This window comes from Pongo abelii, chromosome 10 (genome assembly GCF_028885655.2).
Source record: "Pongo abelii isolate AG06213 chromosome 10, NHGRI_mPonAbe1-v2.0_pri, whole genome shotgun sequence".
Lineage (NCBI taxonomy): Eukaryota > Metazoa > Chordata > Mammalia > Primates > Hominidae > Pongo > Pongo abelii.
In genome coordinates, this window is record NC_071995.2 from 80,876,232 (window position 1) to 80,901,231 (window position 25,000).

The following is a 25,000-nucleotide window of genomic DNA, read 5'->3' on the forward strand; positions in this document are numbered from 1 at the left end:
CATTCTACACCATATTTCACCATGTTGGATGCTTTCCATCCAGTCCTGCCTCCGCGGGGAAAGGAAAGGGCATTAGCTTCCCGTCTTACTAGGTTTAAGCATAGTGCTGTACCGGCTTGCACTAGAGGTTTCTCTCCTGTGTTCTCAGGGTCAACTCGACAGTCCCCCTGAAACCACGAAGGGGTCCCCAGGCAGTTGCTGCGGGGTGTGTGTGTGTCTTTCTTTCCCTTTTTGGGGTCCTTTCTTTTTAACCTTACTGAAGGAGGAAACGTTTTTCTCCCTACACGTCTTTCCCTTGACATTGTGGCCAACCGTAGGCTAAGAGCTGAAATCTCTCCTTCCTAAGTTGCCTCCAAGCTCTGCAATACTACCTCCTCCCGCCCCATTTAGTCCCACGCACAGCGTGCGTGAGAGATCGCCCGTGTGTTTGTGACAACCGAAGCTGCAGCAGTCGCCAAACCTGTTCTTCCTCTCCCGGTCTCAGAAGTCTCTCCAGCTGACCGGACTTACGCCTGGCAGCTCTTGGCACACACAGCGCTGTGGCTGAGATTTAGCCGTGCCAGGCGCTGCCAGGCAGCAGCGGGGCAACCGACCACCTCCTCCTCGACCTCCTTTCTCCCGGCTTCCCCTCCCAGGGCGCACTGTAGCTACTCCTTTGGGCTGTCTTCCAGCCGTCGCCCTTGGGTCCCGGGGGCTTTCCAGAGTGAAATCGAAGGTGAAAGAAACAAGAGGGCGGGAGGCTGGTAGGAGGAGCCTCCAGGCTGGGGAGGGTGGGAGGAGCCTCCAGCCCGAGGGGCAGGGTAGGAGGAGCCTTCCGGGAGGATCTGGGTGGAGAAAGGGGCTGGGCCAAGCCGGGATGGAGGGTTGGTCACGCAGGCGCTGGGGGCCGCGTCGAGAACCCCACGCGGGAGCTTCTGGAGTCTCCAGCCGCCGCTTCTCACTTCATTGGAGAAGGCAGCTGGGGCTGGGGCTGGGGCCGGGAGGGAGCTAATAAACAGTGAATGTGCAGCAGTCGCCTTGGTGGCCGGAGTCCGCCCGAGCGACACCGGAGCAGTGCGCCCGGGAGGCGGCGAGGGGAGGCGGTTCGCCTTGTCCCTCCCACCCGCGCCTCTTTCTCTCTCTTCCTCCAGCTGGTCCCAGAGCCCGGCTTGGTCCGGTCCCTCTGCCCCCATCCCGCACCCTTCCACCTCCTCCGAGTCCCACTCCTCACCTAGGACGCCCCAAACTGCCATGGGTTAGGGTGGGGATCGCGACCCGCGCGAAAGACCAGCCCTGCGCTTCCGCCGGGGGACGCGAAGCCCAAACGCCGCTCACCGCTTGCGGGCGCCGGGCATGGGGAGTGTGGTGTGAGCCCGCACCCGGGGAGGACGCAGGAGCTGCGGAGCCGGGCGCGAGGAGGAGGAGAGGAGTCGTGGATTGGAAGGACCCGAGGGAGGGTGGGGAAGCGAGGGAAAAGTGAAGCTGGGAGGAGAAGGCGGCGGAAGGTGGAGATTGATGCTTCTGTTTTTTGTTGCCGCTGCTGCCCTCGCGCTGGGAGCCGAGCCGGAGGGAAGGCGGTGGAGAGATGATTGCAGAGTTGGTGAGCAGCGCTCTGGGGCTCGCCTTGTATCTCAACACCCTGAGTGCGGATTTCTGCTATGATGACAGGTAAGGGGCCGAGAGGAAGGGGCGACGAGCTGCAGAGGGCACACTCCGCGGTGGCTCTGAAGCTTCCCTCTTTAAGGCTCAAAGTGCGTCTTGGAGGAACTGGTTCAGCACCTGATTGTTTAGGTGACACGTAAACATTAACACCTAAATCAAACACCGGGGACGTGAGCGCGCTGGGCGGGCCGAGGGAGTTTCCGCTCCTAGTTTGCAGCAGGTTCTCTCCCTTGCTTCTCGGCTGTTGGCAGGCGCTTGAGTTTCTTAGCGGAAATCCCGGCAATTTGGGAAACTGTTTAATGAACGTATTAAAATTAAAGTCTTAGGTATTCCTCGATGCCACAAAAGCACATTAAGTGATTTTACGTCTGGGTTGGGAGGAAGCCGCTCCTAGATCCCTGATAGAGCCTCCCTGTCCCGTTTCCTTTTATTGATGGGATACTTTTATTTCCCAAAGTTAAAACACACGTTTGATATTTGCCAAAAATGTGAAAAGAGAGATCGTTCTCTGCTTTAACTTTCCCTTTTAACGTGTACAGACTTTTACTTTGAGCCAAAATAATGCTGCTGATGGTCTCTCCCGCCGCCCTAGCCTCCTTCACCAATCCATTGGACAGCACTTTATAAAAGCCTCGGCTTTCTCATTTCTGTTTGGGAGTTGTACATTAGACGTTAGTGGTTCTTTTGTACTAATTGGAAAAGAAGACGCCCCTAGAGACTGAAGTTGTCTTCTGCACTTAGGTTAGTTTGGGTGGCTAATGAGACCTGAACTGTGTTGTCAAAGAAACTGCATCGATTTCTGGAAAATGTCACCGTTGTGTTGGTGTCTCTACCTATCTTTTAAACGTTATTAGTGTTCAGAAAGTGATGAAAAGCCCGTATATCCATTAGGGAAAATTCTAATTTGTGTCCTTCCGTTGCCTTAATCTGATTACAATTAAAACAGATGCATAATTAAAATATATTAGGGATAACAGCACGCCTGGCTAAACTTATTAACCGTCCTGGGGTGTTTCATGCTCCATTGAAATTAAACCATCCAAAAAGTGAGCACAGATTTACTTTGACAGCTTTTCAGCAGCCTCTCTGGGCTATGGAAAGTGAATGGATCCCCAGGGTTAGGGCGAGGCAGTGAGTGCACTTAAGCAAAGTGGTTGACAGTGAGGGGAGGTGAAGGCAGAATCTTCTCGTCGTAATTAGCCACATTCTGTATTCTCTGGTGTGCCCATTCTCCTGCTGAAAGCATCTTCACATCTCTGTTAAGAAATCACCTGATAATAGGTGCCAGAACATCCAGCAAACCCGTCTTAATGCATTTTATGTAGTGCCTATCAGAGGCTAGTTGATAGGGAACCACTGTTAGACATACATTTTTTCTTAACTTTGACACAGCATACTGATTTTAGCAACTACACAGCATGCTCTGAGAAATGGTCTGTAAGAGTGAGGTAAATTTCTGTTCTCTCCAATTTTATGTAATGGTGCACCTGCTATTTCTAGCATATTTGTGGAAAAAGCCCTTGTTTCCAAAGATGGGTGACTTTTCACTAAAACCAGCTTGGGTCAGTTTGGGCAGTTACTGGCTCTGTTGGGGGCAGTTTGAATAGTAAGCATTTAAACCAAGAATATAGAGTTTATTTAAAAGCAGAAACTTACTATAATAATGCAACCTGTTGTAGAACACGGTGATAAATCAAGTATTCTTATTGTATGCCCTTGTTAATTGCTGTCTAATCCTTAATAAAATACATATCAGAAGAGCCATTCTTTAAAAATTAAAGTTAAATTTGGATATGCATTTTTCTTTAGGTATAATTGTTCTGTACTCTTGAGTCATCAGAAGTGTTAGGACTGGACTTTGTAACTTGGAAGAATGGTGTGAGTGTGATGATAAATTAGTTGTGCTTTGCTGGTTGGCAGTTGTAAGTTTTTCAGATGCAGTAGGTCTAATGGAGTGTTAAAATTAATGACTTCTATCTTGTAGCTACATAGGTGAATTTAGTATGATTATTTGCCCATATCATTTTATTGATAGCATGCTCAATATGATGTCTAGATAGTATATATTGATATAATATTGAGGGCCTATAAGTGTGAATTATACTTTGCTACAATTTGAAAAGTGTATTTTACACTGATTTCTTAGCAGAACTGATTATGCCATCACATATTCTTAGAATGTGAAATCTTAAGAGCAGCAAACTTTGTTTTTATGTATCCTAGAAATTATGAGACACATAAATAGGAGCACTGAACTTATTTGTTGTATGCACAGCCTGTTCAAGTGATTCATTGCGAAGTTACACTATAAATTGTGGCTTTTCTGATATATTTTCTATCTAACTATTGTAACTCACTGGTGTGTGAAGGGGGAGGAGAGCTGGGGAGTCAAGTGTAAACTGTAGGATGATGATAATTTGTTTATTTCCACTACTACATTTCAGATGCAAAGATTCATGTTTAAAACATTGCTTAAACTAGACCTGTGGATTCTGCTGCCCTCCAGGAACTTTTGTGAAATACAGTTTGGTAAGGAGAGGCCAGTGCCAGAAGTGAAGGGAGAAGCGCTCAAGGGAGATGGCTGTTATTCCTGACTTGCTTAACTAAATCATTATTGCTGTGGTACTTCTCAAAGTTATCATTTCTTTTAAATATAGTGATCGTTTACTTTATAAACTATATATAATTTCTTTCCATGTTTGATGTAGCTTGGTTGAAATTAAATGGTAACATGAAACTTTCTTATAGCACAATCAATTTCTCTATGGTAAAATTTAATATTTTACAAGTGTTTCTGTGCTAAATTTAAGAATATGCCTCTCATGTGATGAAACAAACAGTGGAGGAGAAGAATTCACAGTATCTGATGAAAAAAAGGGTATGTGGTTTCAGCTTCATCCTCCCTCCCCTTGCTTTCAACCTAGTATTGAATCTGAAGTTGTGGTTAGAGGAAAATTGAAATTAACAATATGCAGTCTTTGCCAAATTTTAAGTTATGTTGTATGTGATTCCTTAAAGGATTTTCTCTTATTTTCTGGAGAAATTTGATGTTTAGGTCAGTGGTAAAACTTCTCTGACCCAAAATTCTCTGCATTCTTACGCATTTGTTGAGGATGACATGGCATCATTTTTTTCTTATCCTTTTTAATAATACTGTTACGAGTTTCTTATGGAGATAACACCATGAGAGGAATCAGTTTACTTCAAAGCAGACAAAGGTAAACAAACCATAACTGTTCTAAACTTTAGAAGTCTGATTTCACTTAGCACGTATCTTCTAATTGGTGACATGCCCTTTTTATACATAGACAAGTAAATAAGATAATGCAACTTTTACATGCTTTAAATTCTCATATGAGTAAAATAATTTATTAGTTTGCAAAGACAATTTGCAGGTTTGGAAGTAGAAAATACATTTGTGACTCCTCTGAAAATTTATTTTCTTATTGCCCATTTTGCATTTGTTAAACTCAACCAGAATCATTAATGTTACCTGTAGATCTCTTAGCTATTCCACTGTGCAGTAATTTTTTGAAACTTGGAGAAACAACTACACAGCAGAAGTTTCTACTATGGAATTAAAATTACATCAAGCTCTTAATAATTCACTCCTAGTTAGCTTTTCATTTGGGTATAAATGGAAACTCAGTTTTTATAAACACATGAGTTAAATTTTTCTTTATAATGATTTTGATTAATATTATTTAAAATGAAGGAATGGAATTTAAGGCATATTAACAATTTTTTTAAAACCTGCATTCTTTTTAAGATATTGAACTATTATTTCTGCTTGATCTTTTAATGTTATTGTTAGTTTGGATTTTTTGACCTGGTATGATAGGAATCCCTCGTGAAATAATCACTCTGTTAACTTATCTTTAAAAAGTTCTCTCTAATAGACTTGTCTTTGACCAATCTGAGATTGTTATCTTAAGATTCCAGCATGTGTAACTACTGAAGGCAGGCCTGGTATTTAGTAAAAAGCATGTTTAGAAAGAATTACTGTATAATTAAGTAAGGGAGAAGCTCTCTTTGTATCAGTGGTTGTCTTATCAAGTTATTATTATAAGAAGCCACTGTATACAGAAGTATGGTCTTACTCTTCAGTTTCCTTCCCAGTTTTCACTGGAATACAAGTTAGAGTTTATAAATTATTTTAGGTGGCATTTTATTTTCTAGCTACGTTTTGATTGTTTAAACAAACCTATTTGGAAAAAGTTCATTTTGCTCTTTTGAGTAAGTATATCTCATCAGTAAATTAAAATTAGGTGAAGTCAGTATGAACCGCTTTACCTCCATTGAGCCTATCACATGATGTTTATCATAGTAATTGACCCACATATAGGCATTGAATGGACATGTGCAAATGCCACAGGGAAAATTGCCATCTGTCTCTTAGTTGTTTTCATACACACATGTACACACACATACATGCACGATTATTATGTTTACATTGGTGATTCTATGGGCTGTTGTTTTGTCATCTGCACTTAGTTCTTCAGTGCTAATGTGCCTCTGTTGTTTATACTGAATTCTCTTCTGCTAAAATTTTGAAATAGCAACAATCTTTTGCATTCCAGCATGCATTAGGAGCATAGTTTGTCTTTCTAATTGTTTTGTTGCTGCTCAGCACACTAAAAGCACTTTTCAAAAAAATGCCTCTGGTGGTCCAACTGTCTTTCATAGGCTAAAGGTGCGTTGTCTCTAAAGCAGGAACCTTTGTAATATTAGGAAAGGATGAAGTTTACCGTTAAGGCTCTTTGAAAAATCTGTGGCTGACAAACTTACTTTCTTATAACTTTATTATACTCATCTGAAGTGCTTTTAACATAGTAACTTTCATCTGTTAACCTTTCTGGTTCTCTCTTAGGAGCAGAGTATTGTATCAGCTTTGGATACTTATTTTAATGGCTTCACAAAAGTGACAAGTGTGGCAGCCTCCAAGGAAAGGAACAGTGGGTTATTGAATGTAAAGACCTCTCCTCTATAAATAGCTGTCCTCATTTAGGAGCTCAGTTTTTTAAAAAAGTGGAGGGATATTTCAGGCAGGACTGCATACCTTCTGTTTTTCATTGGGTGAAAACGGCATAATATTTTGAATACTTGCTGGTGTAATTACATACAATGCTAAATGGTTTCTTTGAAGATATGAGTTGTATGTGCTTTTGAAGAATAAACTGTTACATTCAATAATTCACAAATTATGACTATTACTACATATGAGCTTCTTTGTATATGTAGTGCATAGTACAACTACAGCACTGCTTACCTTGTTAACAAGCATCCCACAAAACATTGTGCTTTCTTACCTGTACTTTAGCAGGTATTGTAAAGGGTTTGAATCTGAGAGTCTAATGATAGATCTGTACAAATGCTGATAGGTTGACCTCTGGCAGGTGGAATTCCACTTGAATTTATCACTTCATTGTTACCTTTTAATTTTTTTACTCATGTTTATTTTTATTGATACTCATATTTAAAAACTTCCATTGGGACTCTGTTAGCTTCTTTTCCAAAACACTCACTCCTAAGATTCATGATTGGTACTTTGGCCTGGCCTTATTTTGGGTCTGTACTTACTGGTGCTTCATTCATACATGCGGAAGCTTTGGAATGCCTCTTCCAAATGTCTCTTTCCTACTTGTTCAGGACAGTTGTTTTTCTTGGATGTCTGAACTCTTTGAGTTGACTAGATTTGCCTCAACTTGTCATAGGGATTCCAGATTTTTGCCTCAGAGGCTTTTGGCCATATTTTCAAGGCAGTTAGTTCCAAAAAGATGCAGCTTTTCTAAATTTCTGTCTCACCCTCTTCCTCTCTTTTTCTCCTCTCTGTTTACCTTTCCAGTTACATTTGTCAGTTTTTTTTGATACTCAAGGTTTCTAGAATAAAAGGTGTGGCCGGGGCACGGTGGCTTACGCCTGTAATCCTAGCACTTTGGGAGGCCGAGGCGGGTGGATCACGAATTCAGGAGTTGGAGACCAGCCTGGCCAACATGGTGAAACCTTGTCTCTACTAAAAATACAAAAATTAGCCAGGCGTGGTGGCGGGTGCCTGTAATACCCGCTACTCAGCAGGCTGAAGCAGGAAAATCTCTTGAAACTGGAAGGCGGAGGTTGCAGTGAGCCAAGATTGTGCCACTGTACTCCAGCCAACAAGAGTAAAACTCCATCTCAAAAAAAAAAAAAAAAAAGCTGTAAATGTTTGCTTCAGTCTTTTAGAAGCATTTTGGGATTGGTTTTTTGGGTTTATAACTTTGACATTTTTTTTTATACAGTTAAATGGGAAACAATTAAGTAAACCTATCTGTGTAAACCAGAGAATTTTGAAAAAGGCGGGAGGACTGAAATGATTGTTTTCAAGATGCCACATTAAAAGTTGATAGCATTTTTTAGAGTGGTTTATTTTATTCAAGGACATTTCATAAGTTCCATTAATTTGAAAAACTAGAGATAATTGTTTTAAAGATGAGATAGAGAGGTTTTGATTTATTCATGTCTAAAAAAAATTATATGGAAAAAAGGTAAGAATTGAAAATATGAACTCTGGATTTAGATTCCATTTTATTGTGTAATTAAATGGAATTAAACATATATTTACTTTCCTTGAAGGTTATTCCTGTACCACATTGCTTGAGGGCAGTGCCACTGTATCCGTTTTAGAATTACCTTAGTATTTGGCAGAGGAGATGCTATTTGCTTATGATGATTCGATAAAAGCTTTTGTTTCTTAATTTCTTTGCCGGGGCATTTTGTGAGGTGGCAGTGAGACAGACATGGTAGAAAGTGTGGCACAGCATGTCATTATAGTCAAGATGACTGGCTAAATTACATGATTTCTGAAATGAAACACACATTAGTGCCCTTGGAATAGCAGCTGTGTGCTAGGTATTATCAAATAAAATGTTTCTGTGAGGTCTTTGTCTTTGATGATTAATCATTTTTGTGAAATTTATTATAGAAGTATAATTATTCCACAGGAGGTTTAAGTTAAAAAAAAAAACTGGTTCACTATAGCCATGTGATCATAGTTTGTTTAATTAGGAAACTGTATAAAAAATTGCCTTGCAGTAATGGGATTGATTGAGATTTGAAACTGAAAAATTCACGACTTTTGATAATGAAAGTGCCTTTTTCCTAATTGTGATTCCAGAGATTATTGATTTCCTTAGAAGTAGAAAATTTTGACTGTACCAGCCTAGGAATTCTCACTTGACGTCGTTTAGAAGTGTTTTAACTTCAAAGGTTGCGTTATTTGCTGAAGAGTGGCCACTGGGGCGCAATATGGCTCTTGACATTTTGAACAGTGTTAAATGATGGGACTGAAGTATTTCAAACGGCCATGTTTCAACATTGTTTAAAAATCCGGTGGGAAGAATGGCAGTCCATATAACCCTGCATACTTGGAATTCTTTGGTTATTAATTTGAAGTGCAGTTCACAAGTTTATTTCTTACATAATAAGTTTTTAAGATGAATAATGCTCATAAAATTTTTACAGCTGTGTCTTACGAAATTCTGTTTTCTTTTTTTGGTTGTTTATATGTATTCTACAAAGACACTGAAAGGATGCAAACTATTCTCTTGTTTTTTTTGTTTTTACGTTAACCTGTTAGGTCATAGATCTGTGTTAAGATCATTGTTATAAAGCATATTGTTATTGAGTTCTATTGTAAACCCAAAATTATAAAACTGGTCTTTGAGAGAGGTAGATAAGTCAAAATACTTTGTGAAAAGTAAACATCTTGTTTTTGTTAATTTTCAATTTGTTCCACAATGAAAGCATGTCTACTCGGTTTTCTTTTCTGTTAGTTGTGTCTCTTGGATTAAATGTGAGTCAATAAACTCTGGAGTAAGGCTGCTCCAGAGGGAACAAGGACTTACTGGTTGTCAGTGCATGTAGAAGTGACATCCCTGCAAATTGTGTCCTCTGCGGGGGGTGCTTTAGGTGGTGGCTATAGAGATTACATTCATAGGCTTGACTGCTTTTCTGTTTGGGGAGGACACTTGTCATTACAGAACCATTCTGAAGAAGGGGTTCTCAAAGTAGGGCTGGCAGCTGAAATTAGCCTATAGTGGTTCCTCTGGGACATTTCTCATGGTTTTGTAAATTGGTTTTTGGCTACTTCTGCCTTCCTATCTTCAGCTTTAAGAAACTAGGCCTGCTGCCTTCAATTGTAAAATGTCTCAAGGTAAAATAGTTGGGTTCAAATGTTTTTTCAAGTATATTTCCTTTAGAACAAGTTCCTCCTCTCCTGCCCCAAATAATTAACTATATGACTGTTCTCCCAAAGCAATGGAAAAGATCTCATTTTGACAAAGCGAGTTGTTTATGACAAATTTTCCAACTAGAAATTTGCAGAAGAAAAGTTCTCAAATGATGAAGAAGCTTAATCAGGCAAAAAGACATTTTTATTTGCAGAAATAGGCCCTTTAGAGGGAGGCAATTATTTATAGCTGATAGGAAAAACTGGTATACCTGAATTCATTTGGTAAACTTCATTTAAAATAGGAAGGTTATTCTTGTTATTCTAGTGAAAGAAAAAAAATATGGTACTGAAGTATGTCACAGATTTATATTAAAGAAACAAAGTTTTATACATTAAACCACTCTTACAGGGATATATACTGATTTAACCAAATAAAATGAATTTGAGATTTAATAAAAATCTTTTAAAGATACCAGTGTGCAGCTTGAAATCAACTATAGTGTACCATGAATATCTATTTAAAATACCCAATTGAAATGACCACATTAAGATTGCTTCCTTTCACCTCTATATTTAACTTTAAATTTACTTTTTTTCTTTTATAAACAGTGATTTTTTTGGCTTTTGTTCCATATTGAACAGAGGATGAAATCAGCATTTCAAAACCTCTTGTATGTCATCAGGATAAATAATGTACTATTTCTAGGAGGGAATTGTTGGTTCGCCACTTTTCAATACACTCCTGGCATGATGTTTAGGATGCCTGTGGCTGGCAAGGAGTTTTAGACCTGGCCCTCTGATAACTTGCCTCCCTGTTTTCATATGGACAATTGACTTTTTAAAAGTCTTTTTAAGTGCAGTTCAAATTCAAATTCCCAGTTTTTTGGAGCTAGAAGCATCTCCCTAAAGGGATGCTGAGATGGCTTCTTGTCGGCTCTCTTTCTACATATATACACAAGTATATATACGTATACGTATATACACACGTATATATACGTATACGTATATACACACGTATATATACGTATACGTATATACACACTATATATACGTATACGTATATACATATATGTATACATATATATTTCTACATATATATTATATATATGTTTCTATTATATATATAATATATGTTTCTATTATATATATAATATATATGTTTCTATTATATATATAATATATATATGTTTCTATTATATATATATATTTTTTATATATATATGTTTCTATTAATAGATCAGTGCTACCCAAACTTCAACCTCTGTGGGAAACACATATAGACTTGTTAAAATGCACATTTTGGCCAGGCGTGGTGGCTCATGCCTGTAATCCCAGTACTTTGGGAGGCCGAAGCGGGTGGATCATGAGGTCAGGAGTTTGAGACCGTCCTGGTCAACATGGTGAAACCCCGTCTCTACTAAAATACAAAAAATTAATTGGGCATGGTGGCACGTCCCTGTAGTCCCAGCTACTCAGGAGGCTGAGGCAGGGGAATCGCTTGAACCTGGAGGGCAGAGGATGCAGTAAGCCAAGATAGCACCACTGCACTCCAGCCTGGTGACAACCTGTCTCAAAAAAGAAAAAAAGAAAAAAAAAATGCAGGTTTTGCATTACTGTTATTCCCACATACAGCAGATGCTGCAAATTCACTGACCACAGTTAGGGTAATAAGGCTGTAGTTCATTTAAATGTATTACAGATAAGCTATCTAAATTCCTGGATTAAAAATGGTTGAGTATAAGTTGTGCTTGTTATGGATATGACTTTAGCCAGTTTATTTAATCTATGTTTCATTTTTCTTGTTTGTTCAACAATGGCATCTTTAAGTTGATCCCATGAGTTTGAGGTATTCAAATTTTGAAAAGATAGCTTGTTGAAATTCTAGGCGATGATCTCTATTTAAATAATCTGTCACCATCATATAAAACAATGTCATCTTCTTTGTAAGATGACTGTAGGGACAGATACTGGATTCTTATTTTGACAAATAAACTGATATGCACTTGCCTAGGGCTTATGCTCGAGTAGGTACTAATGCCTAAATGGAGTCTCTAGAGTCAAGTGTCTTTATTGGTTTGTGCTTTTGTTGAACAACCATTTTGAGGAAATTTGGTTTGCATTGCATGAAGACTTTATAGATTTCAGGCAAGCAGCAAAAATGAGGGTTTAGCAGCTGAAATTAGGAAAGATAAAAAATTTGTTATTGATTATTATTAGTGACATTCAGGCACCAAGTGATGCTCTTCAGTGACGGTATCTAAATAGGATTAGAAATGCTTTGGCCTGTATGAGTTTTTAACCTGGTACACTTAAACCTTAGCTTTAAGGCACCTTGGGGGATTTCTGAATAGGTGTATGCACTATATCTGCAGTTTTAAATTCCTAGTTAATAAAAACCTTTTTAAGGAACTTGTTGTAAAATGAGTTATACTTTTTCCTTTCTTTTTAAAATACTATATGTACTGTGTAGTAGAGGCAGGGTTGTGAACGAATGCTGGACCAAGATAAAAGATTACAGTTTTAGTCTTGGAATACCACTGTACTAGCTAAGTACTTGAGCTGCTCAGCTCCCGTGAACTCAGTATTTTAATTGGTCAGGAAACAAAAATAATAATAGTAACTGCCAACCACAGAGTGAGACTCAAATGAAATAATATGATGAACGTTCTCTGTGGTTTTAAAAAGCAGCATGGTTATATACTTAGCTGTAGAGTGGTTGGACCAGGTGGCTGAATGACTTGGTTGATGACTGTACATTAAGTACAGCTGTCCCCGCTTATCCTTGGAGGATTTATTCCAAAACCCCCAGTGTATGCCTGAAACTGAGGACAGTACCAAACCCTGTATATAGTATAGTATGTTTTCCTCCATACATACATACCTATGATAAAGTTTAATTTATAATATAAAGTAGGCACAGTAAGAGATTAATAATAATAACATAACAAAATAGAACAGTTATAATATACAAGCACCACTACTCTTGTGCTTGGAGTCCATATTAAATAAAATAAAGGTCGCTTGAACACAAGCACTGTGATACCTCGTCAATCGATCTGATTAACTGAGAGCTATTAAGTGATGAATGAGCGGGTAGTGTAGACTACTGGATACACTGGACCAAAGGATGATTCACATCCAGGGTGGGATAGGGCAGGATGGCATGCAGTTTCATCATGCTACTCAGAACAATGTGCCCTTTACAACTTATGAATTGTTTATTCCTGGAATTTTCCTTTTAATATTTTTGGACCATAGTTGACCATGGGTAACTGAAACCATGGATAAGGGGGGACTACTGTATCTCACTGTCATCTCCCGTGAGAACAGATCTATGCCCTACTTTGATGTTGTTGCTGACTTTTTCACTTGGAGTCTGTGGTTGAGCCCCTGCTATCTGAGCTACTATTGCATGACCTGCTCCATCCCCCATACACCATTTCTGCTTTTACTCTCTATCCACTCTTGTGGCCAGCAGTTTCCAGTCTCATTACAAAAGCAGTTTTTGTTCTCTTCTATTTCTTTTCTGTTGCTTTTCCTATGTTTCTAGTCATTGTACACGAAGGCTTATTTTGAATAGGCATTCTGGCCAATCTGAGTACTTCTTTCCTTCTGCAGAGTAAACCGACCAATTACAGTGCATCTGGTATAAATAGTCTTTGGTACTTTGGTTCTGCTTGGCAGAGCATATTGTTACTGGGTACTCATGGTCTCTCTCTTCATTGACGACCCTTTTTCTTTTTGGAGTAAGCTCATATTCAGAGTAGTTCTGGCAGTGTGGCGTTTAGGAAAGCTGTTTGTCAGATGAGCTGCAGTTTTCCTGCACCGACGTGTTTGTGTCAATCAGTTTTGTATATCAAGAATTTGCAGTGAGTTTTGTTTAACACAGGTGCAGGGTGGTAACGTGTAATAAATTAGCCTGGTGGTACATTTTGGGTAACAATTATAAAAAATGTCTGTCAGAGTTTTTCAAACAATAAGGAGGCAAAGAGTAAAGATCACAGCAGTTTGGAATCAGAGGTCCAGTGATCTAATCCCAGAACTATTATAGCCAGCCCTCCACATACCTGGGTTCTGCATCCATGGATTCAACCAGCCATGGAGTGACAATATTTGAAAAACAAAAATTGTGTCTGTACTGAACATGTACAGATTTTTTATTGTCATAATTTTCTAAATATAGGATGACTATATTTATATAGTACTTATATTGTATTAGGTGTTGTAATCTAGAAATGATTTAAAGTATATGGGAGGATGTGCATAGGTTATATGCAAATGTGACACCATTTTATATAAGGTCCTTGAGCATTGTGGGTTTTGGTATCTGAGAGAGGTCCTAGAACCAAGCTCCCCACTGATACCAAGGGGTGACTATACGTGCTAATGGTGTTATTTTGATTGTGTTACTAAAACTCCTTTATCCTCTGTTCTCTCTTATATAGAATAAGAATAGCAATACCTACTTGATAGAGTTGTTGGGAGAATTTAATGAGATAAGTTATGTAAAGTACTTGGAACCATACTAGTGTCTAGGATACTTACTAAATATTTCTTTTAAATTATTCATTAATGGTATTGTTGAATAGTTTAAAGATCAGTATATAATAACATCTGAAACTATTATAGGGCATTTAAAGATTTTTCATAAAAGCCAATATCCAAAATTTAAACTTTTGATAATAACTTAGTATTTTGGGTAGATTTACGGTAACTGAAAAGATTTCAGTGAACTATAATAATTAGGTAATGATTTTGTAATTGAAATTTTATCCTGAATTTTAAGTTTGGAGAAGTGATGTTGAGATTTTACCATTATACACACACACAGGCACCCATACAAGCAAGCATGTACATATATGCAAATTTTGCCAATAAAGTATTTGCAGTGTATAGTTAATGAAATGTACATATGAAAAACATTGTTAGATGACTTCCAAATTCTTTACCATGATTGACTTTCTTCTTTTAAATTAGATGATATCATATCTAGGAGTATGTATTAGTCCGTTTTCATGCTGCTATACAGAAATACCTGAAACTGAGTATTTTATAAAGAAAAAGAGGTTTAATGGACTCACAGTTCAACACGGATGGGGAGGCCTCACAATCATGGCAGAAGGTGAAGGAGGAGCAAAGGCATGGCTTACATGGAGGCAGGCAAGAGAGTATGTGCAGGGGAGCTGCCCTTTATAAAACCATCAGATCTCGTGAGACTTTTTCACTATCATGAGAACAGCATGGGAAAAACCTGCCCCCATGATTCAATGACTTCCCACCAGGTCTCTCCCATGATAAGTGGGGATTATGGGAGCTACAATTCAAGATGAAATTTGGGTGGGGACACAGTCATACCATATGAGAGTATATGCAAAGTTATGATTTTTTTACCATATTGTAAGAATGATTCTATTCTACAGTATATATCTTAGGTAATGACATATCTTAAAAAATGAAAATACAGACTTAATTTACAGACTTGGTTTGTATTGGAAAAGATTGTGTTAAATTGACAGCCCAAATCTCAGGAATACTTTTATGTACCATTTGTTTTACAGTGAGCAGCATTGAATATAAAAGCTCTGTTTGAATCCTTTTCTGGGAAGCTTGTTCTCACTCATTCCTTCATACTCTCACCAGGACCTACAACTTGTATTACTTTATTTATAAGTAATTCTGCACTTATGAATATTAATCTTGGCCGGGCACCGTGGCTCACGCCTGTAATCCCAGCACTTTGGGAGGCCGAGGCGGGCAGATCACCTGAGGTTGGGAGTTTGAGACCAGCCTGACCAACATGGAGAAACCCCGTCTTTACTAAAAAAAAAAAAAAAAATTATCTGGGTGTGGAGGGGCAAGCCTGTAACCCCAGCTACTTGGAAGGTTGAGGCAGGAGAATCCCTTGAACCTGGGAGGCAGAGGTTGCAGTGAGCCGACATCGTGCCATTGTGCTGTACCCTGGGCAACAAGAGCAAAACTCCGTCTCAAAAAAAAAAAAAGAAAAAAGAAAAAAAGAAAAAAAAGAATATTAATCTCTCTCCTAATTAAAACAGATCTTTTACATATTTAACATTTTTCTAGGGATTCCCTATATAAAGAAAATATGTATTAACTTAAAATGTTAACAATTTTTTCTTTCCTCTTCACCCCCGTTTCCTTGAAAGAGAAAGATTTTTAACTCCCCAAAAAAACCTAAACATGCTGAAGGTGATCTACTACTGGAGGCAATAAGGCTTTCTCTTTAAAGTCAATGTGGTTCTGATTTCCCCTGCCCCCACCCCAGTCCCTTCTAGATTAAAACAGGTCACAGTTTTATAACGATGGGTTTGGTTGTATTTGCTTAAGAAATATAGTTAAAATTGGCCATTTTGGAGTAATTAATAACGTTTGGAGTAAAACAGCGATATTGCCACGCTTACAGTGGAAAATGAGCAAGTTAATACAATAAACCATATCAACCAAAGATATTTTACCTCAGCCACTATCATTATTCATTTCTTGTATGTTACCTTATTCTCACTTGGAATGTTTACTCTGTTCCTACTGATAACTAAAGTCTAACAGCAAGTGGAAAACTCCTAAAAAGAACACTTTTGGTTCTTGTTGGATAGCAGCCTAGTTTTCTCTAATCCACATCTGTTCTTTGGCATATTTTTAGACTGTTCAGGTGAAAATTTACCCCGTATCTTAATAAACCAAATTCTGTTACAGATGGGTTAAAAAAAAATCAGTCATACTATTTTTAAGTTGTTAATGGGAAAACAAGTCGATTTTGTAGGATGGCTCTCAAGTCTATGGAATTAATTTACATTGGTGTAAGAAACCAACTGTTCAAGACTTTATTAAACATGCTTTCACCAGATGACTTTTAGAACTAAACAGAAGAAGCCAGGTGTGGTGGCGCACACATGTAATCTCATCACTTCAAGAGGCTAAGGGGGCAGGATTGCTTAAGCCCAGCAGTTTGAGACTAGCCTGGGCAGCATAGCGAGATTCCATCTCTACAAAAAATAAAATAGCTGAGGCAGGAGGATCACTTGAACATAGGAGTTCAAGACTAGCCTGGGCAACACAGGGAGACCCTGTCTCTATAAAAAATAAAAATTAGTTGGGCAGGGTGGTGCATGCCTGTGGTACCAGATACTCGGGAGGCTGAGATTGGAGGATCACTTGAGCCTGGGAGATCGAGGCTGCAGGGAGCTGTGATTGCGCCACTGCACTTCAGCCTGGGTGACAGAGTGAGATTCTGTCTCAAAATAAATAAATAAATTAATTAAATAATAATAATCAGCTGGGCTTGGTGGCAGGTGCCTGTAGTCCTGGCTAATTTGGAGGCTGAGTGGGAGGGTCACTTGAGCCCAGGAGTTTGAGGTTACAGTGATAGTGAGCAATGATCATACCACTGCACTCCAGTCTGGGCCAACAGAGTGAGGTCCTGTCTCCAGAAAAGAAAAGAACTAACAAAAGACTAGTAATTGGATTTTTCCACTTTGGAGTTGGATGGGAAGGTGTAGTTATCTATTATGAGGGGAGAAGTTTAAGTATGACATCCCTGTAAATTAACTTTGGTGATATTGAGAGAAGTGGACTTGAAGAGGATTTTGCCTCTTCCTTGCTGATGATACAGTGCTTTCCTTTTATGATGTAGAGGAGGGATGATTCTAGGGAAAATTGGATAAACTTTTTCTTTGTGGGTAGAAAAAAGATGCATTGTAATGGAAGATAGATAGTTTCTTTCTTTTTTTTTTTTTTGAGACGGAGTCTTGTTCTGTCGCCCAGGCTGGAGTGCAGTGGCACGATCTCGGCTCACTGCAAGCTCCACCTCCCGGGTTCACGCCATTCTCCTGCCTCAGCCTCCCGAGTAGCTGGGACTACAGGCGTCCGCCACCATGCCCAGCTAATTTTTTGTATTTTTAGTAGAGACGTGGTTTCACCGTGGTCTCGATCTCCTGACCTCATGATCCGCCCTCCTTGGTCCCCCAAAGTGCTGGGATTACAGGCGTGAGCCACCGTGCCCGGCCAAAGATAGATAGTTTCAATGAGTATCTTTGTGAATTGGAACCAGAGCATCAAATAAGCTTTTGAGGTGACATCAAGACATTTTAGAATGGAAATTCTCCAGATTCAACTGTCTGTAGAAGTAGCTCTGTGGTATTTAGCCTCTAGGATATATTTTGATTATGTGCTGAATTTTTGGCATGTGTTATAAAATAGTGGCTTGTTTGTATTTTTTTAAAATGCTATAATCATAGTAAATACCTTTATGCTTATCTTTATGTTCTTAGAATTTGAGTTCTGATAATTTATTTTTTTATGGGAGGTGGGGAGGTTTATTTTTTCAATTGCAGTTCAAAGGAGTAAATTTGATGTTACATTGGACAGTTTATTCAGATACCAGAAACTTTACAGATTTAATTAGATAGATAATAGATGATGTTAAAAACTAAGCAGCATCTTAAGTTTAAATTTTTATTTTTATTTCTTTTTCTGTCATTATTTATGAAAACTGATTGAAAATGAAGTTAAAAGATTTTCTGTAAATCATAAGATTGGACAGAAATATTATTTACCTTAAAACTTTTTCTGAATAAAAATTTAAACATAAACCAGAACTCAGCGTTAATTTGTTTTTAAAGCATCTTTGGAAGCACATATAAAAGTAGAGTAAATACATTGAATGTAGCTTACCTACTGCATTTGAAGAAAATCTTTTGTGTATGTCTGTAAGCTATTTGTGTGTTTTGAAACAGTTTACCAGAATAGACTGAGATTGGTAGAAACAGGCATAAGTAACTCTGCAGTGGTAGTTGTATTGAAAACTGGAATGGTAGTCTCTTTCAAAATCTTGAAGAGATGGAAACTAATGAATCTTTTTTTTTTTTTTTGTAAAATAGTATTTTTTTTGTTCACTTAAATAAAATTATTTGTACTTTAAGTTTTGTTCCAGGAAATTACTTCAGTTGTAGCTAATTTATTGGCACCCTTTACTAACAAATTTCTGTTCTGTATTAAGATTAGTATTAGAAAAAAAAGGAGATGTATGGAAATTAAGAAAGCAACAAAAATTATAAGCAGATAATTGCCCTTATAAAGAAGTCATTATATGAAAAAGATACTTGCACACACGTTTATAGCGGCACAATTCACAATGGCAAAAATGTGGAACCAACCCAAATACCCATCAATCAACCAGTTGATAAAGAAACTGTGGCATATGTATACGATGGAATACTACTCAGCCATAAAAAGGAATGAATTAATGGCATTCGCAGCGACCTGGATGAGATTGGAGACTGTTATTCTAAGTGAAGTAACTCGGGAATGGAAACCCAAACATCCTATGTTCTCACTCATAGGTGGGAGCTAAACCATGAGTATGTAAAGGCATAAGAATGGCACAATGGACTTTGGGGATTCAAGGGGAGAGGGTGGGTAGAGGGTGAGGGATAAAAGATGTTGGGTGCAATGTATACTGCTCAGGTGATGAGTACATCAAAAATCTCACACATCACCACTAAAGAACTCACTCGTAACCAAACACCATCTGTTCCCCAATAACCTATGGAGATAAAAAAAATTCAAAAAAAGAAAATTGTCCTTATATACATGTCAAACAAAAGATTTAATTATATTTGGTAAGAACATTGTAGATTGTTTTGTAGTGTATCCTGAGAACTTATGTCAGAGGCCAGAAATGGCCATTGTTACCAGAAGTAATGGAAGGAAAGGAAAAGTAAGGGTATGCTTACCATTTTAGATAATCTGATTTCTGCATATTATAGCGTAAAAATATGATAATTCTATTCAAAATTTTGGAGAAACATTTGAACTTGGTTTATTTTAAATTAGGAAATCAGCACAAATAGGCATTGGCCTTTGATTTAAGAGTGTTAAGTCATTCTTATGTAGAAATGTGCTATCTCCTGAGAAAGCATCAGTGTGGGATGCCTTCAGCTCATGTCATCCCCTCTTCCACTAGGAAGCATTTGTAAATGCTTAGCCATGTTAGGGATCATGTTAGATATTGGGGGCAGTGACTCTGAAGAGGATGTGTGACATAATCTCAAAGAGCTTAGGGTCTGGTAGGGAGACAACCAAGCAAACAGCTACTCTAAAATAGAGACATGCTTATGGCTTGAGTGAGTACATAAGAGGGGCACCTGACCCAGACTGGGAGGGAAGGAGGCGCTTGTGAGATGCTTATGCTTGAACTGACTCCTGAAGAACAAATAAGAATTAGATTAATAAAGATGAGAGAGAAGGCTGGGTGAGGTGGCTTCTGCCTGTATTCCCAGCACCCTGGGAGGCTGAGGTGGGTAGATCACCTGAGGCCAGGAGTTCAAGACCAGCCTGGCCAACATGGTGCAACCTTCTCTCTACTAAAAGTACAAAAATTAGCTGGGCTTGGTGGTGCACCCCTGTAATCCTAGCCACTAGGGAGGCTGAGGCAGGAGAATCGCTTGAACCTGGGAACCTGGGAGGTGGAGGTTGCAGTGAGCCGAGATTGTGCCACTGCACTCCAGCCTGGACAGCAGACAACAGAGCAAGAGTCCATCTCAAAAAAAAAAAAGATAGGAATATTTGAGGAGAAATACGTAGGGAGAGAAAAGCTTGGTGTCCAAGAAAAGGGAATAAAGCTGGAGGATAGGATGGAGGGAGGGAGAGAAGAGAGATGAGTTGATAAGAGCCAGATCACCAAGGGCCTTGGGTTCTCTGATAACATTTAAACAATTGTCTGAAGTGGGATAAAATCCAACACAGAAAAACAGGTAGCTATTATAGGATTATATTGGCTATATAGGATTATATAGGCTGTATAGGATTATATTGGAAGATTTGTATTGCCAGTGGTGATTAGTATTTTAAAAAGTTAAGAACAAAGATGAAAATAAATTTGGATATAGTAGAAATGGAAAGGTGGAGAAAACTTGACTTTACTTGGTAATTAGCTGAATGTGGAGGGTTAAGGGGAAAGAGAGGTTTAAGACTATTCTCAGATTTCTGTTGGACAAGTGAGTAAAAAAGAAACACGTATGTAGATCACTTTTGGGTGAAGGGAGATGGAAAGATGTGCCTACTTTCCTTAATGAATAAGAGGAGAGGTGAGATGTCAGAACATCTCTGCTCACAAATGTGCCTTGTGTGGATGCTTCGGAGTTTGGTATGCCTATATTTGCTACTTTCAATTGGTGCTAAAATTGGTGTCATTAGCAGTGACATGAGCACAGTTCAGGAAAGGCGGAGCCTCTTGCTTGTCTGAACCAAAGAGCTCTAATGAGGCCATGAGGACTCTGTTTCTTTCTTCATCTCTTGGTCTGGCTATGGTGACCTTCATGACCATTGGCAACCTAGAGTTTTCTCCCTAATTCTCTCTGAAGTGCTCTGTGGAGGACTTTGGGTATCCTGACTTGGGAAATGGTAGGGATACTTTGTCTAGGCCAAGGCCTTGTGCCTGCACTTACAGTCTGGCATATGAGTGGAAAGGAGGCAGGTTTGTCTGTGTGACACTATATGGAATAGGTTCACCACCAGGAAACGCACTCTGTTAGAAGCAAGGGCAAGGTATTCTTGGAAAAGGGGAGGATCACAGAGGTCTGTGAAACCTATGAAGTTCTCTTCTGTTCTACTCTTATTACCCTTGGCAATTTAAGTAGTATTCTTGGTTTCAACTCCATCATAAATGCAATATTTGAAATCATGTAGGCCCACAGAATTATGAGGTGGTCACCTATAGGAGATAGTTGATTCATATAGATAAATTGCGTGCACACGCATGTGTTTGTGTTGGATTATTGTCTGTCTCGAGGGTGAGCATCTTGTGGGGCAAACCCACCCTGCAGTCTGTTTTTTTAAACCAGCCACACCCATTCATTTATGTGTTGTCTGTGTCTGCTTTCTCTCTACAATGTCAGGGTTTAGTAGTTGTGACAGAGACCTTGGGGCTTGCAAAGCCTAAAATATTTACTATCTGGCCCTTAACCGAAAAAGTTTGCCAACCCCTGATCTAAATGGAAACACATAATTTTAAAACTCTTCTGGCAAACTTACTGATCCCTGAGAGCACATCTGGACATTCTCAGGGGTTCTCCAACCACAGTTGAGAAACACAGGTCTGCGATGTAATTGTTAGGAGTGAAAGCTCAAGGTCAGACTTAGAGATGTAAAATTTTACGGACTTCCCTTTCCCTGAAACCACACTACAGTGAGCACTGGGTGACTTTTGCAGAACTTGGCAAGCATGCTGCCTAGGAGACTATACTAGCAGTAAGTGACTAGATGGCATGGACCCCATGCTACTATAATTGTTACAGGTTTTGTCCCAACTAATCCTATCTGAGTGTGCTGGCGAGCAGCGATTTTCATGCAACTGTAAGTCTTTGTGTGCTGGTCCCATCAGCCCCTGTCACGTGGTCCTGGCAGTCCTGTTTGGCCTGCAGGAAGTGCCTGCTGTTTCATCTCAGAATGGCTGCCTCTAGGATGCTCGAGTTGCTGTTTGTTAACCTGGGCCCCCTCTGCCTCCTTAGCTGCAAGTCTGTGTTTCCAAGCAGTTGTTTCCCAGCTGTCTGTTGCTTTGTTACATTGTTTCAGGCTGTGCTTCAATGTGCTCTCCAAGTGTTTTGCTTGACCTCCCCATGGGTGTCTGCCTTGCTTTAGCTCAGTGCTAAGCAGCTGTTTGGTATTCTTCTGGTATCCATTTTTCTCATGTGGTCAGCCTACTGGTCCTGATTTTCTGTGCTTGAGGTTTTGACACTTGCAAAGTGACTATGCATCATTGCTTGGTTGTTGACAGCCTCGTCTTCATGCTTTTTTGTTCTTTGGGCTACCCAGGAGGAGGCACCTTTGATAAAATGTCAGTAACATACTGCTGTGATAGGAGTTTTTTTCTTTTTTCTTATTGGCAAGAAAAAGCCATGTTTTTGCCGTGATCTGGATTGCTCTCTTCTGTACTTTTTGAGACTCCCCATTTGTCAAATGGTTGCCGTTTGAATGTGGTCATCCTCAGGTAGGAAAGTTGGTGTCAGGACCCAGGATTGCCTACTGCAGAGTTATATCTGATTCTTACGTTTTTCAGGAATGTTGTTAATTTATGTGGCTAGAAATGTGAATTTTACAAAATAGTAACAACTGGCTTTTCAAAATCTGTAGCTGAAATGTTGGTTTGCAGATTTAAAATAATACATGGATTAATTGAGTGGAAAATGCTGCCTTGGATATGATTTTTAATAGTGAATTTGAAAAATGACTAATTTTATATGCATGTGAAATGAAATTGTAACTCCTGACAAGTAAATGGAATATGTTTTAGCCAACAGCTACCTGTACTTAAACACAAAACCCCCAAAACCTGCTCATTTGATTTTTCAGTAAGAGTCTATTAAAAATTCTTAAATCAGAAACCAGGTCGTAAACAATTTCTGTAAAAGCCGATTTTCAAGTGGAGACATTTTGACCTGGAGCTAGTGAATTCAATGAAAAAAACAAAAAACAAAAACCAAAAAAAGCTAAGAGAGACACATTATATCCAACGTATATTATAATACTTATTTAAAGGGTAGCATAATATTCTGAGTTTGGGGAAAGTTCAATCCTAATGTTAATGCTTATGAGGAAATGTGTAATATTCATGCATTTCTATGCAATTCTCTACTTGCCACAAGCCAAAGAAGAAACAATCAATTTACAAATAACACAGAGGCAGTAAATTTGTTGGTGGTGATGCTAGCTAGGCCTATTGTAATTCCATAATTCTGTAGTTTTTTTTTCAACCTGCAAGTGGTGAATTGCTAATGTTGCTGGGAGCCAAAGATATGGTGATATGTGAAAGTGTCCAGGCAGCACTTACATTATGTAAGGCTTGGAAGTATTTTGATGTCAGTAAAATACTTTATGGGAGTAATAGGAAAATCTGTACTGTTGAAATCATATCCAGAAAATTCAGAGTTTATGTTGAATTTAATTTCCCAACTCACATTTGAGGTTTACAGGTTTTGCTTAGTGTGCTTGGTGCTACTTGATCAGTGGAGACACAGTTCCTCTCTGGTGGGGGTTCATGTCTGTGTCCAGACATCTTGTTGGCTGTGCTCTAAATCACAGTGATCATTTTGAGCTGTTGTTAAGAAAAACATGGCTTCCAACACAGATGCCTTGTTTTCTCCAACATATATTTAAGCTATATTGCCACCTCCATTTTAGTTGTTTCTCTTTAGATCTGGCTGTCATAATTTATCTGTTTTGCTTCATCGAAGATGATTGCTGTAAACAGGCATAGGGTGCTGTCTTCCCTTCTAGGCAGCCCAGTAATTCCATCTCAGATCATTTCTAGTTACCTGTTGGATACTTATGTGAAGGTCTGAATAAATTATGATCATTATGAACATGATACATGAATAATGAATTAAAAGAAATATTTAAAAGTTTTATATTTTAACTCGCCAGGGAATAAGGCATTGAGAAAATGGGGTAGATATTTCTTGTTGAACAGAAATCGAATATGGGTGAATCATTGACTACTGGGAGTCCTTGGGTTTATTCTCAAATCTTTCACTTTTTGGCAGTATTCTGGAAGCAAGTTAGTGACTTGACTGAAGCTCAGTTTGCACATCTGTGAAGAGGACAGTAATTTCCGGTCTCATAGGGTTGTTAAGAGCACGGAATGGAATCCGATTCGGCTTCATCTATCTTTATTTTTCATGTAATCTGTCAGGCACCATGTTAGTGGAATGTCGTGTAAATAATGAAACATATAGCCTCTGGTCTCAAGGATCTCACAAACCTACTGGACAGATATTATGTATTTTGGTTTCCTACATGACGTCCAAGTTCATGAATCTTTTGAATTCTTTCCACACAACCCAGGATGCAAACTTCTGGTAAGACAAATGGATATTTATTAAGAGCCTGTAAGAAACAAGGCAGAAAATTAAAGTCATTAGGAGTATAGAAATAAAAGATTTCTTGGGCTTTCACCTCTGTAAACTTGAAGAGTTTGGCTAAGTCAGTAGTTGGAAGTGTAGTAAGGTCAGAAGTCACCATCAACTTCCATTAAATCCCAAAGCTTACAGTTATTTTAACAGAGGATCACCTACGCTAACAGAATGTTGGGATTTTGTTTGTTTGGGGTTTTGGTAAATAATTATATACATTCAGGGGTCT

The 25,000-nt window shown here is 38.9% G+C and overlaps 1 protein-coding gene across 3 annotated transcripts in view; it reads left to right on the forward strand.

Moving 5' to 3' along the window:
- The first annotated feature begins 830 nt into the window (after positions 1–830).
- The window catches only part of TMTC2 (transmembrane O-mannosyltransferase targeting cadherins 2), a 455,354-nt gene continuing 431,184 nt past the window's right edge, over positions 831–25,000 (forward strand). For 2 of the 3 annotated variants that reach the window (XM_002823551.6, XM_054527438.2), the window contains exon 1: positions 831–1,647. In XM_002823551.6, the coding sequence (XP_002823597.1) occupies positions 1,565–1,647 (83 nt within the window). In that variant the 5' untranslated portion in view covers positions 831–1,564. Of the gene's footprint in view, positions 1,648–18,769; positions 22,851–25,000 lie in introns of those variants that run through there. The other variant, XM_054527439.2, reaches the window with a different exon arrangement.